Source organism: Chelonoidis abingdonii, chromosome 1 (genome assembly GCF_003597395.2).
Source record: "Chelonoidis abingdonii isolate Lonesome George chromosome 1, CheloAbing_2.0, whole genome shotgun sequence".
NCBI lineage: Eukaryota > Metazoa > Chordata > Testudines > Testudinidae > Chelonoidis > Chelonoidis abingdonii.
This window is the reverse complement of record NC_133769.1, coordinates 124,994,211-125,008,585: the sequence shown is the minus strand read 5'-3', so window position 1 is coordinate 125,008,585 and position 14,375 is coordinate 124,994,211. Positions and strand designations below refer to the sequence as shown.

Below are 14,375 nucleotides of genomic sequence, written 5' to 3'. Positions count from 1 at the left end.
AATTTATACAATCTTGTCATTTTCTTCTGAAGGCAGCAATTGACTAGGAATGAAGGCTACCATTTTTCAAAAGAATCTAAGGACTTAGGCACCCAACTCACATAGGTTACTCTGTAAATCACAGTCAAAATGGAGAGTAGAGCTGTGAGGGTAACTAATTCTCTGGTTAGGTGGTCAAACAGAAAAGAAAAGAAAAGAAAAAAGAAAATTTTGAGACAACCCAAAATGGATTTTTTAAAAAATTTTCAGTACACTGAAAAAGTCACCAAAATTTCATTTCCAGTCAAATGAAATGTGGTGTTCAACCTGGAAAGAACTGTTCATTGAGGGAGTTTTTTTGCCTTTATAAAATGCTGTTAATAAAAGTGAATAAAATTTTGAAATAAAAAGTTATTTCGAATTGAAAAGCTGACATGTTTCATTTAGAAAAAGTCGCATCCAAATATTTTCACTTTTTCTGATTTTGTAATTTGTGTTTCTGTGTTTTTTTGAGAGCGGGGAGGTTGTTTGTTATTTTATTTGACCAAAACAATGTGGCAAATTCAACACAAATTCACAAATTGTTTCAGTGGATGCAAATCTGCATTTGTCAGAGAAAAAAAAAGCTTTGTCAAAAGATTTTGCCTGGTTTTAATGGAGAGAGTTTTCAAAAAATAAAAATAAAAAAAATAGGACTCTTTAGAGGAAGATGATCTACTTCTAAAGCTAAAGCAAATTTGATCCCATCACTGTTTCTTCATAACCAGCCTTTTCATTCTCTTAAGATTACCTATGTAGAAAGGAGCATCTTCTTCTTTAGCAAAATCATCAAGGTAAGAAATTCCTAGCGGTGTTATTGGTGATTCCCCAACTCCACGTAACAAGTTGCCCAGTAAGACATATATCCACATATATGATGCTGCTGCTTTTACACAATCTGTAAATAACAGTAATTACTACCTTTAGAGTAGAACAATAAACCATGAGCCTGGCTAGAACTCCATTTAACACACTCAGTCTCATCTTGCTCAGTTCTTTTTCCTTACATAAGACTAAGACTCTGTCTAGGTTACCAGACTCATTAACCCCCAAATCATCAGCCCTCTCTTTAACAACACTTCCTGATACCAGTCACATGCTTGTCTACCAAAGATAGTATTAGAAGAATAATGGTCTGTATTGTTAGGGAAGAATGTCTAGAGAAATATAAACAACAGATTGAAATTGTAATAGATATACTCTACGACATTTCATTTACACCTTCAACTGTGTCCCCTGATCCAGGCTAGCAGTTGGCTCATGGGTCCTGGAGTTCTTTCTCTCCTCCCATGCAGCATACAGCTGCAGATGCTCTATAGGTATATTCTAAACTGGTAGTGAGATATATGAAGATCACAGAAATGCCACTTAATTTCCAGTTAACTCTAACACAGCTTGGGCTCTTAAATTTCCTTTGGGAATCAATTCTCCTCACAACTTACAGTATATGAGAAATTCCTTTAATATCAATGTGAGGTACTTGTATCCGGAAGAGTGGGAGATACTGGGCCCCAGTAGTTCAGATACTTCTGGATTGGTAGATGTGCTTGCTCTGAATGAGATTTTCAAGGCTGCTGTATCACTGACGTGTCACTAACTCCCGCCAAAAAAGTTAAGGCTTAAATGGGGTTTAGAATTGTACTGGCCCTCCACACTGGGGTGAATTGCCCTCTTGTGTGAAGACCTATTTATAAGTAGGTCAAAATTGTCACATTTAGACGTATTTTCAGTTACAATTCCTTACCTGAATCTGATTGTTCTGATAAAGTTTCACTGACACCAGTTACATTTTGGTCCACTGAGCAGGGAGAGAGACTTGAAGTTGAGTTGACTGACAACACTGCATGCGATGCTGTTTCATACTTATAACTGAACACATACAACGTTATATTTAGTAGTGATCTTTCTGGGCAGTTGAAGAAATAAAGGGATGTATTTTATCTCAGTACAGGGGGAGTGTTGTGACTGCTGTTTTGGCGAATAGAGAGAATGGGCATCTAACTGTCTGTGCACCGCATTCAAATTACGTTTTCCAAAGTGTTAATTTAACAGTAAAAAGGAAGGTTAATTAAGTAAAAAAAAAAAGGGGGGGGAGGGGAAAAAACGAGCAAGCAGTTATGAAAAACAAGAATATGGCAGATATATCATTTTAAACTGGGAACTTAAAAGAAACATAAGAAATGTGAAAAGAACAAAGAGTCCTTGTGGCACCTTAGAAACTAATAAATTCATTTGAGCATAAGCTTTCATGGGCTAAAACCCACTTCATTGGATGCATGCAGTGGAAAATACAGTAGATATTGTATGCATATCTTCCTACTGTATTTATTTTCCACTGCATGCATCCAATGAAGTGGGTTTTAGCCCACGAAAGCTTATGCTCAAATTAATTTGTTAGTTTCTAAGGTGCCACAAGGACTCCTCGTTGTTTTTGCTGATACAGACTAACGCGGCTATCACTCTGAAATAAGACATGTGGACATTTAACTCAGGCTCATTTGAAAATCCCACTCTTAGGATATGTCTGTATGGAGAGTTAGTGCATGATAAGCTGGAGCGTAAATCTACAGCCCTCTAACCTGCCACATGCTAACTGGCAATATGGACCTTACTACTGTGCATTGAAAGTTCCATTGTGCAAACAGCAGTCAAAGCGTACTACAGAACTTTTGGTGTGCAGTAGAAGGGTGCACATAGTGAGCTAATGCTACAGCGCTGTAGATTTACACCCAGTTTGTCATGCACTAATTCTCCAGATAGACAAGTCCTTAGTTATTTCTTGTAACTACAGTCCTATAGTCTCTTTGAATTAAGTAATAGAAATGACAAGCCTGAGGCTACTGCAAAACAGCAGAAGAGTTAGAAAGACATTCTACTGAACATAATTCTTTAGTTTTCTTTTCATAATCATAAACTTCTTGTGACAGAATGACAATTTCCTGCAATATCATGGACAAAACTTATTGAAGTAAGTTAAACCTTACTGAAGTAAGTTTAAATATTTTAGGAGTTCATTGTATTCAAAATGCAAATAGAATGAGGAGTACTTGTGGCACCTTAGAGACTAATAAATTTATTTGAGCATAAGCTTTCATGGGCTATAACCCACTTCATCTGATACATGGAGTGGAAAATACAGTAGGAAGATATATATACACATAGAACATGAAAAAATTTCTCATTGGAGCCCCTACTCTGCTTGTGCTATATTGATGACATCTTCATCATCTGGACCCATGGAAAAGAAGCCCTTGAGGAATTACACCATGATTTCAACAATTTCCATCCCACCATCAACCTCAGCCTGGACCCGTCCACACAAGAGATCCACTTCCTGGACACTACAGCGCTAGTAAGTGACAGTCACATAAACACCACCCTATACTGGAAACCTACTGCCCACTATACTTACCTACATGCCTCCAGTTTTCATCCTGACCATACCACATGATCCATTGTCTACAGCCAAGCTCTAAGATACAACCACATTTGCTCCATCTCCTCAGACAGAGACAAACACCTACAAGATCTCTATCAAGCATTCTTACAACTACAATACCCACCTGCTGAAGTGAAGAAACAGATTGACAGAGCCAGAAGAGTACCGAGAAGTCACCTACTACAGGACAGGCCCAGCAAAGAAAGTAACAGAACGCCACTAGCCATCACCTTCAGCCCCCAACTAAAACCTCTCCAGCGCATCATCAAGGATCTACAACATATCTTGAAGGACGATCCCTCACTCTCACAGATCTTGGGAGACAGGCCAGTCCTTGCTTACAGACTGCCTCTCAACCTGAAGCAAATACGCACCAGTAACCACACAACAAAAACACTAACCCAGGAACCTATCCTTGCAACAAAGTCCATTGCCAATTCTGCCCACATATCTATTCAGGGGACACCAGTCATAGGACTATAAGGTGGATAGAAAGTCGCTGTGAATTCAGGCTCAATGGGTATGATCAATGGCTCATGTCTAGTTGGCAGCCAGTATCAAGCAGAGTGCCCCAAGGTCGGTCCTTGGGGTGTTTTGTCATATCTTCATTAATGATCTGGAGGACTGGTGTGGACTGCACTCTCAGCAAGTTTGCAGATGAACACTAAACTGTGGACTGAGTGTAATTACCTGGAGGTAGGATAGGATACAGGACCTAGACCAAATTTAGAGGATTGGGCAAGCAAAATCTGATGAGTTCAACAAGGATAAGTGCAAAGTCCTGCACTTAGGATGGAAGAATCCATGCACTGCTACTCAGCACTAGGACCGAATGGATAGGCAGCAGTTCTGCAGCGAAAGGACCTAGGGTACAGGACGAGAAGCTGGATATGTAGTCACACAGTGTGCCCTGTTCCAAGAAGGCAAAGCATTTTGGCTCGTGATAAGTGTCAGGGCAACTTGCCAGCATGACTCCTGCACAGCGAACCTGTATCATTCCCCTTATTCGACTTTGTGAGGCCTCATCTGAAGTACTGAGTCCAGTTTTGGGGCCCCACACTACAAGAAGATATTGGTAAAATTGTGAAAGAGTCCAGGTGGAGCAACAAAAATGAATAAGGGCTGGAGCACATGACTTATGAGGAGAGACCTGAGGGAACTGGGATTGTTTAGTCTGCAGAAGAGAACGAATGATGGGGGGATTTGATAGCTGCTTCAACTACTGAAAGGGGTTTGAAGAGGATGACTAGACTGTTCTCAGTGGTACCAGATGACAGAACAAGGAAAATGGTCTCCAATTGCAGTTGGGAGGTTTAGGTTGGCTATTAGGAAAAACTTTTTCACTAGGAGGGTGGTGAAGCACTGGAATGGGTTACCTTGGGAGGTGGTAGAATCTCCTTCCTTAAGGTCAGGCTTGACTAAGCCCGGTCTGGGATGATATAGTTGGGGATTGGTCCTGCTTTGAGCAGGGGGTTGGACTAGATGACCTCCTGAGGTCCCTTCCAACCCTGATATTCTATGATTCTATGACCTAATCACACCAGCCACACTATCAGGGGCTTCCTCACCTGCACATCTACCAATGTGATAAATGCCATCATGTGCCAGCAATGCCCCTCTACCATATATATTGGCCAGACTGGACAGTCTCTATGCAAAAGAATAAATTGACACATATCAGACATCGAGAATTATAACATTCAAAAACCAGTCGGTGAACACTTCAACCTCCCTGGTCACTCAATTACAGATCTTAAAATAACAACATTCCAACAAAAAACTTCAGAAACAGACTCCAACAAAAAACTGCAGAATTGGAATTAATTTGCAAACTGGATACCATTCAAGTAGGCTTGAATAAAGACTGGGAGTGGATGGGTCATTACACAAAGTAAAAACTATTTCCCCATGCTATTTTTCCCCCTACTGTTGCTCACACCTGCTTGTCAACTGCTGGAAATGGGCCATCGTGATTATCACTTCAAAAGGTTTTTTCTCCTGCTGATAATAGCCCACCTTAACTGATTACTCTCATCACAGTTGGCATGGCAACACCCATTTTTTCATGTTCTCTGCGTATGTATGTGTATATGTATATGTGTGTGTGTATATGTATATGTGTGTGTATATATATATATATCTCCTCCTACAGTGTTTTCCACTGCATGTATCCGATGAAGTGGGTTTTAGCCCACAAAAGCTTATGCTCAAATAAAATTGTTAGTCTCTCTGGTGCCACAAGTATTCCTCGTTCTTTTTGCTGATACAGACTAACACGGCTACCACTCAGAAAGAATGCAAATGTTTATGTATTATTGTGCAATTGTATGCAACTTCTTTAAGAGGGAGACAGGACTAATGTCAACCTGGGAAACGGTATGAGCTTCAACAGGCCAAACAAGACTGAACTTTCAGTTGAGTGAGTTTCCTAGGAAATACTTGTCAGGAGGGGAATGTAAATTACCCACCTTAGGAATCATCCTTTTGAATCATCCTGTATTTTGAAGAGAAACTCATTATCTGGCTGATTTTCTATTCACAGTCTCTTCAGAGACCCAAACTGGATAAAGGAGTGACACACAGATTCATGGGGATTCTTGTTCCAAGACAAAGCAGTTATGAACTTGTAACCCCAGAAAACTCCCTTAGTGGGAATTGAAGGAATATTCACCTGCCACAGTTGGGGTGATCTCTGGTAAACTAATTAATATGCATGTCAGTTCTTTTATTGTGTTAATATGTTTTCTCTGTAATACTTTTACCATAAAAATAAAATGTGCTTGCTAAGGAAGAGCTGTGGGGTAACTGGGCAATCACACTGTTTATAGACTGAAGAAAAGGCAAAGGAAACCTGCTTAGGCAGTCTCTTTTTCTGGGGATACACAGTGTAGGCAGGAAGTGTGTAGCCTGAAAATCTTCCAGTCATGAGGTAAAGAGACACATGCCTCTGCCCGAAAGAAGTAACATCTGGGGAATTGGAAACTTGTGAATGGGCGCCCTTGCTGGACCATATAGGAGGAACACAGGTGTGGTTGCCTTGAACTGTGACACCCATAAAAGATTCTATAGTATTGAATATAGGAATAGAAATGTGTTGCATTGTAGATTTGTCACTGAATCAAAACTTCTGCTAGAAGCAATGTGATTGGTAGACAAAACAGTGCTTCTCTGAATAAAGAGATGATGCATTTGTTGGCGAATTAGCGTCACTAGACTTGAGGATTTTTAGTGGTAAGAGCACCCTGAACAGAACTTTTGGCCCAGTTCTGCAAACACTCACCTGAAAAGTCTCACTGAAGCCACTGGGTGAGTAATGACTATTTGCTCAAGTACGGCTGTGCAGGATCAGCCCTTACAAATGTATGGCCTAATACTGTAAGTTACTAATTAGACTCCTCCTTTAAAGTGCTGGATTTCTTCAGCTCTCATTTCTGCAGGGCACCTTCATCGGTGAAGTTTGGAACCTTATATAGGTGATCCCTATATCACAGTTTCCAGGTAAGTACACATGTATTCTCCCTTCCTGGTCCACCAAAGACACACACACTGGGCTCCCAGCTCCTCAGTCATCACTTTTCTAGGGCTGAAACCCACGTCTCTCTCCCTCCTGAATAGCATGTTGAGGCTGATCTACTGATTCCTGATTTACACTGATATCACCAACAAGCCAGACATTCTAAAAGGCCAGCATCAGCAATTTGCTTTCTCTCCGGAGGCTATGGCAAGTGTATTGCCAATAGTCATAAGTTACCACACAGCACTTTCTAAGCAAGCATCTTTATTCTTAAGATGAAAGAATTATAGAGAAAACACATTCAAACAATAAAAGAACCTACACGCAGAGGTCACACGCACACCCCACTCCAACTTAGGGTTCTGGTAAGTGTCAGTGCTTCAAGACCCAAAACTAGGTTTCCCCCATGGTTACCATTTCATAGCTGTTTCAGATTCAGAACCAGAACCAAGACTGGACAGATCGGCCAGTTTCTTTATATAGCTCAGGCCTTTGATCTCCCACCTCCAGGAACAGATAATCAGCAGACAATGACACTCTTCTCAAGACGTGGCTTTGAAAGGCTGTTTTTTCACGTAACTAGAGGCATGGAATTTGCATTAATATTAGATATTCCCCAGGAAATCCGATTCACATTTATTGTCCCAAAAGTCCATTCTTGTCTGGCACATTTTCAGTATAATCCTTTGAACTCCCAGGTCTTATATCACATCTTCCCCCTAGAGAGTTTATGCACAATCCTGAACCACAATAATACATAAACTTTGCATTTAATACAGTGGACTTCAACGAGACTTAAACTTAAATCAATAAGGCTTTCCTCTAGGATTTTTCAGGGAATTCCCATATTTGTCACACTCTGTTCTTCCATTTTACCAGCATTCAAATGACTGTGAGCAATTATTGAAAACTAGAGTTAGTGCTGCTGTGGAGACTCCATCATGTTGGACATTAAGGATGTTAGACAAGGTAGTCAAACATGCTCTTGGAGTAAAATGCATCTTTTTGACTTTTTTGGATTAAGGCCCCGATACAGCACTGAAACAGTTTAATCACAGGAGTAGTTCCACTGACTTCCGGTGCATTACTCCCACGCTTCAAGTTTCACACAAGCTTAAGTGCTTCCTTGAAATGGAGCCTCAGGGTCCTGTTCATAACTATAAAAATATCCAGTTACAGAAATCATATGAAATAATTTTATGATATAATTATTTTACTGAAATTGCTTTGATTCATCATATGTTAACCTTCCATGCAATAACCCTGTTTAAGGCCAGACTCTACGATCCTTCCTCACACTGAGCAATATTTCATTTCTTCAATAGTCCCAGTGATTTCCTTAGATTTTTCCCATAGAGTTAGCCATAGTAATGTCCTAAAAAGTGGCATGATGCACACTAGGGCTGATGAAAAAAATTCTGTCAGAATTGATTTTTGGTGGAAAATTTTGGTTTTCAGGGAATATAAATTCACATGGAAAGCGTCCGCTTTTTACAGAAAATGTCTACTTTTCCTCAAAGTCTACAAACCAACCAAACCAAAATATTTCTAGCTGAAAATGGAAACATTTTGATGGTTCTGATATATATAAAAAAAATTGATAATTTGTACCAGGGGAAGGGAATTCCCACCAGTTCTACTGCGTGCTAATATATCTGTGGAGTTGCCTGACTTGTAAATTAATTCTGATATCCATTTAGGTCAGCCCTAAATATTAATTTATTCTTAGACCCTTTGAAACCTTAAAAACACAGTGGTGTTCATTTGATAAAATGAAGGAAGTGGTATAGAATCCAATTGCTATGGTATCTAAATTAGCCTTAGTGAGTACTTACTATCCCATGAAGAAATGAGGCATTGCTGTTAAAATACTTCCAGCTGACATAATACAACACCCTAAAGCGATGATTTTTGGTCTATGAAATTTGGCTCCAAAATAGCTTACAAATGCTATCACCAGCAAATTACCTAAAAAAGCAAAGAAAACATTACTAGTAGAAGCTGTTCATTGTATTTGCTCTGAGTAATTTACTGTATGTTACGGAATACTAATTACCCATCTCAAAACTTCCATCAATTAAGCCAGCTACAGAAGAGGGAATATCAAATCTTCTTTCTATCTGAGTGATAGAACTTTTCATAACTGTTCCAGATAATGTTTTGCACAAGTAGCTGAATGACAAAGCAAAGAGAAACACCTGAGGAAAGATCAAGACAGAAGGTGAGAGGTAAGGGAGGAGAAACTGATAATATAGAAACCAAGACAGCTTAAATCTATAGAACAATCTTATGAATTAAATTTAATTAACTTTACTAATCAAACTCCAATAGGGAAAATATGATTTTTCTAACTCAAAATTGGGCCTTGATCCTGCAAGAAGCTCCCCCAGGGTTTTCAGAAGTGTTTTCTTCCCATTCTGGTCTCACTGTGATCTACAGAAGTCATGTGCACGGGACAACCCAAAGCAGCAATTAACTTTGTTTGTGCTTAGGGATGGCATTTCCAGCTTCAGCATCCAGAAAGCACGGCCTCCTTCGCTTTGCTGGTCAAAGGCTCCCCAGAATAGAATTTGTACTTCTGAACCTAAACACCATGGATTACAGAATCTGTAGACAGCAACCAACTCAGTAGGGACAGCTTACCCTACTGAAACCTAACATCAATTTTCAAGCTATCCACAACACTGAGACCAGTTGTGTACAGATGAAACCTTGAGGCCTCGAGGTGCTACCAGAATACAAATAATTAACAAGGATAAGAGCTCTGGTCAGGGGGTCACTTGCTGAAACTAGTGCAAACTGTAAATGAGTTTTAGCTTCAATTCACTTATTACTTTTTTTAAGCCAGTTTGTCCATCCCCAGGTTAGAAGTCGTATTGGTATTACAACATAGGGCTTAGCCACAAACTTCACAATATCCCTCTTTTTGGAGGTCTTGTACATATTCTTTGGCAATCTCATCCCCGTTTGGATGACATTTGAAGTATTTGGATTATACTTGTGCTGTACCCCTTTGCAAAGGAAATGTTCTTATTTGACTTTTTAATAGGTTTAAAACAAGAGCATTTGAATACACACTTTGCTTTGATACACAAACTCTATTTAGTATCACAATGACTGCAAACAAACCATGCTTATGAAGACAAGACAGTCTAGGAGTGCTTAAATATTATCCAGATATTTCAACATAGCAGCTTTTTACTGAATCCCAAACAAATAAACTTGTTGCCCTAAGGGTAAAAGTTAAAATAGCTTATTTAACTTGACAGTAGATAAGTGAACAAATTAAAATGGGGTTTGAACTTTATGATGCTATTTACTGCAACAGATGACAAGCAAAGCAAATCCTAAGAGAAAATGTTTTTAAAAGGAGCTGGATGCTGGTTTTGCCTAGAAATTTGACTGAAAAATCTCACAAAAGCAGGTTTTAGTCTTAAGAATTTTCGTATTTACTGGGTCCAACAATTCTGAGACTTTTTTGAGGGGGGCACTATTTTCAGTAGTTTTACATCTGGTCCTGAATGAAGCCATGAAATGCAAATAAGCATGAACGTAGGAACAAAAAGGTTAATTGAGCTGTTTTAAACCTCACCACACAAGCAAGAAGTTAGCAGAACTGTTTTGAACCCCCATCCCCCCAAAAAATTGATTCCAAAGTCCGATAGGAAGATGAGGTGATTCTCATTGTAACTGAAAAATTTGTGCCCACCCCTAACATTAAAGTTATTGTGTCTATAAAATTCTAGTTTATATAACATTCTGTGCCACACTCACCACTGGAATAAGTGGGTACAAACTCACTGACTTCCATGCCTACTTATGCCAGTGCTGAAGTTGGTTCAATGAAACTCCCAGAGATATGAGAGATTTGAGAGCAGTTCAACCGCTACTGGAGATATATAGGGGTGGCAAAATTGGTTCAGCTCAAATAAGGAATATGCTAACCTTTGCCCCAGACTTCAACCAAGCCATTTTGAATATTTGAAAAAGTTGGATTCACTTATTTTTATAATTCTATTACAGGTCTCTGATCAGATCAAATTCATTCCTGGTTGCAGTTCCATTGACTTTAATGGAGTTACACCAAGTATGAATTTGGCCCATGGGTCTAGCCTGAGCAGAAGTCAAACACATCATTATACCACAAGAAATGCTGATTTCATGGTACTTCCAGCTTAACCAGAAGCTGTAAATATTATGACTCTACCAAGAAAGCAAAATTCTCATTAGTTTTCCAGCCCTATTTAGTCAAGACTTTAAATAATTTAAGTGAGGCAGTGTGATCAAGGGGATACAGCATCAGACAAGGACTCAGAAGATCTGGGTTCTATTTCTGGTTATGCCACTCTACTGGGTGACCTTGGGCAAGTCACTTCACCTTCCTGTGCCTCAGTTTCCCCTACTATAAAATGAAGATAATGATAATTGCTTCCTTTATAATGTGCTTTGACATCTGTGAATAAGAGCTAAGTATTATTATTTTCCTGACACCTTGAGTGTTTGGACAAACCAACTTTTTGAACTTTGCCTATCAGAACAAGGACTCAGTAGACCCAGTTCAATTCCCGGCTTTGCCACTGCTCTGCTGGTTGACTGTGGGCAAATCACATCCCTCCTGGTGCTTCAATTTCCACATCTATAAAATGGGGATAAAGATGCAGACTTCCTTCGTGGAGCACACTGAGCTCTACAGATGAAAAATTCTATAGAAGAGCCATACATTATTATTATTGGCTTGTATATTTTTTAAATAAAACTCCTAATATTCTTGTATTAATTGGGTGGAAAAAATAGAGGGGACAAGAACCATGCCTGCTTATATACCTTGAAGAAGAACACACATATTATCAATGCTCAACAAATAACAACAGTAACGAATAATAGTAATCCACTGAACCTTCAAGCCAGTGCAACAGGAAGGTTTCTTTTTGACTGGTACGTGTTTGATTGCTCCATCTTCCAAAGTCTGGGTAGGCTCCACTTCCAGGTTTGAGTGATTAACATTTGAATCAGTTTCCACTCTCATGGTTTCTTGTCTTGAATTGATTATCTGTTTTGTACAAGAAGACATGAGGAAATTATAATAAATCCAGGGCTTCTTCCTCAGAAATACTGAAATAGAAATCTGTAATTAACTTTCACCTAAAAAGAGTTACCCCAGAGCTAACATTTTTCACAGTGGTCACTATTGTTTCTGAATAGAGACAAGTTGCATCTAATTATCAAATGTACTGAAAATCTGCATTTCCCACTAGAACAGATACTCTAGAGATGGTATCCCAGTAGATTCCACTGGCACTTTAGGGCCTCAGCAATGCTAAAAATCTGGCATGTGTTGGGCACTCAAAATTAATGAATGCTTACAAAAATGTGGCTGCACATTTATAGAACTAAATGGGGGCTGGGGGAGAGCTTCTGTACTAAGATTTTATGAATATCACAAAATAAAGAACATTGCAAGTTGGGTTTTATTTATGTCCTGGACCCCAAAAATGATCACTGTGAAAGTGGAGGAGGAGATGTTGTAATAGGAAAGGAAAGAGATGGCGAGGAAAAACACAACAAAGGGACAAGTGAAGGGTTTGGTAAAGAAGACTCAGAGCAGTGCTCTCACAAGGGACAAGCATCTCTATAATATATAACAAAAAGTACTGAGGGCACTGAAAATTAAGTCCATATGGGAAAAGAAAACATAGGCTATAAGTGTTATAAGGACACCTTTTGAAACTGATGGCAAAAGTGAAAGCCATCAACATCTAAGTATCATCAACTGGAAGCAAGTTTTTAAGTCTCAAGCAAGGAAAGGGTGAGTCACAGCAAACAATGAACAGCGGGCATGTTTACTGAAACATCAGCTACAAACACTGTACCCACTACACTAGAGTTGTACTTGTAGGAAATTACAAGTGAAAGTGACTGGATTTCACACAAGGTCAAAGTAAGCCAGGGTTATGTAATTCTGAGATACCTGTGCATGCTGTGTGATCAATGAGGCACAAGGCTCTGTACATTCTTTGCTGGAATGTAAATAACCAGCATTGCACAAGTCCAGTAACAACATGAAAAGGTAGTGGGCTTATCCTGTGTTCCTTGTGTATCAAAAATATCCAATGAATTCAAGACTTCACATTAATTTGGCAAGGGGAATTGCTCCATCTATTTCATGTCATAGAATAATGAGGAACTGCATTAAAAAAATCAGTAGCTTACTGAAGGAAATATTTCTTTATAGAAGGTTACAGTGGTGCTTCTCAGGACAGTCACCTTGTTACCATCTGCTAACACATACTGTGCTCTGGGCTACATCAGCCCTGTCTTTGCCTTGCAGGTTGACAACGGATTAACCCCAGTCCCCAAGGCCCTTCAAAGTGTCCCACTGTGGTATTCAGCCCCTGATCACTGGATACTCACAGAAATCCCAGATCCTCTGTTCCTAAAGGAAGAGTGTACCACAGTTTACCATGTTTACCTTGAACCCCTCCCACCTGCTCCTATAATGCTCTCAGACTTGACATCTATTATTAAAACTAAAGGAAATGTATTTAGTAAAAAATTGAGATTCAAATATAAACCCGTGTGAGAGATGGAAACAAATGGTAACAGAAACCATCACCACAACATGCATTCTAAAGCCCAAAGGTAACTAACAAGTTATCCTCCTGTCTAAAGGAGTTTCTCTCACCCAAAGTTCTCTCCAGCAGTTCCAACCACATCTGACTGAGATCCCTTTTCACTAAGCAAACTCATTGTCAGTTTACTTCCTAGGTGAAGGATACCAGGGTGTCTCTTTGCATCCCCAAATATACCAGAACAGACCTTTGAGGTTTACCTCAAGCTAGCCCCCTCTGTTTACCTCTTCTTGTCAGTTTCCTACTTAAGTCTCCACCTGCTCTCCATCTGCTTTTGACTTAGAATGCTAATAGACTCTGATTGTATGACATACAATACACAATGGTTGCCCCTGGAGATAAGTGTCTGCCACCCTCTTTCTGAGGAGGAGTCTCAAGACATGCTACCTTTGAGTGAGCTGTTTTTAACTACAGACCTAGAGAACAATTTTTAGTGTACATAAATAACTCCTCACACATTCTCCATACATACATTGATGACTAGTGTGATACAGGCTTGCATTAGAGACCTTACATGACATTCTTTTGGTGGATCCAGAGGATCCCTGTACCCCTATATGTCCAGAGTCCTCTGCCACTTGGCATCCAGAGGTTCTTAGGTCACACTTACATATGGATTTAGTAGTACAGAATTGTTATTTAGACTAAAATGCAGGGGTAAACATTTCTGTCCCTAATATACAGCCTGAGTAACTGGAATTTGGGCTGGGGAATTCTGTAGAGGCTGGGAGGAAAGAATTCTTCTTCCAAGCCTCTGCATAGACTTCTGGCTGCA

At 39.5% G+C, this 14,375-nt stretch overlaps 1 protein-coding gene across 1 annotated transcript in view; it reads right to left on the bottom strand.

Moving 5' to 3' along the window:
* Window positions 1–12,003, bottom strand: part of SLCO1B3 (solute carrier organic anion transporter family member 1B3) — a 38,257-nt gene extending 26,254 nt beyond the window's left edge. Inside the window, exons 1-5 of the mRNA XM_032796025.2 lie at window positions 11,869–12,003; window positions 9,028–9,169; window positions 8,807–8,939; window positions 1,763–1,887; window positions 770–916 (exon numbers count right to left, since the gene is read on the bottom strand). Of these exons, the coding sequence (XP_032651916.1) occupies window positions 770–916; window positions 1,763–1,887; window positions 8,807–8,939; window positions 9,028–9,169; window positions 11,869–11,997 (676 nt within the window). The 5' untranslated portion in view covers window positions 11,998–12,003. The remainder of the gene's footprint in view (window positions 1–769; window positions 917–1,762; window positions 1,888–8,806; window positions 8,940–9,027; window positions 9,170–11,868) is intronic.
* Window positions 12,004–14,375: the final 2,372 nt, after the last annotated feature.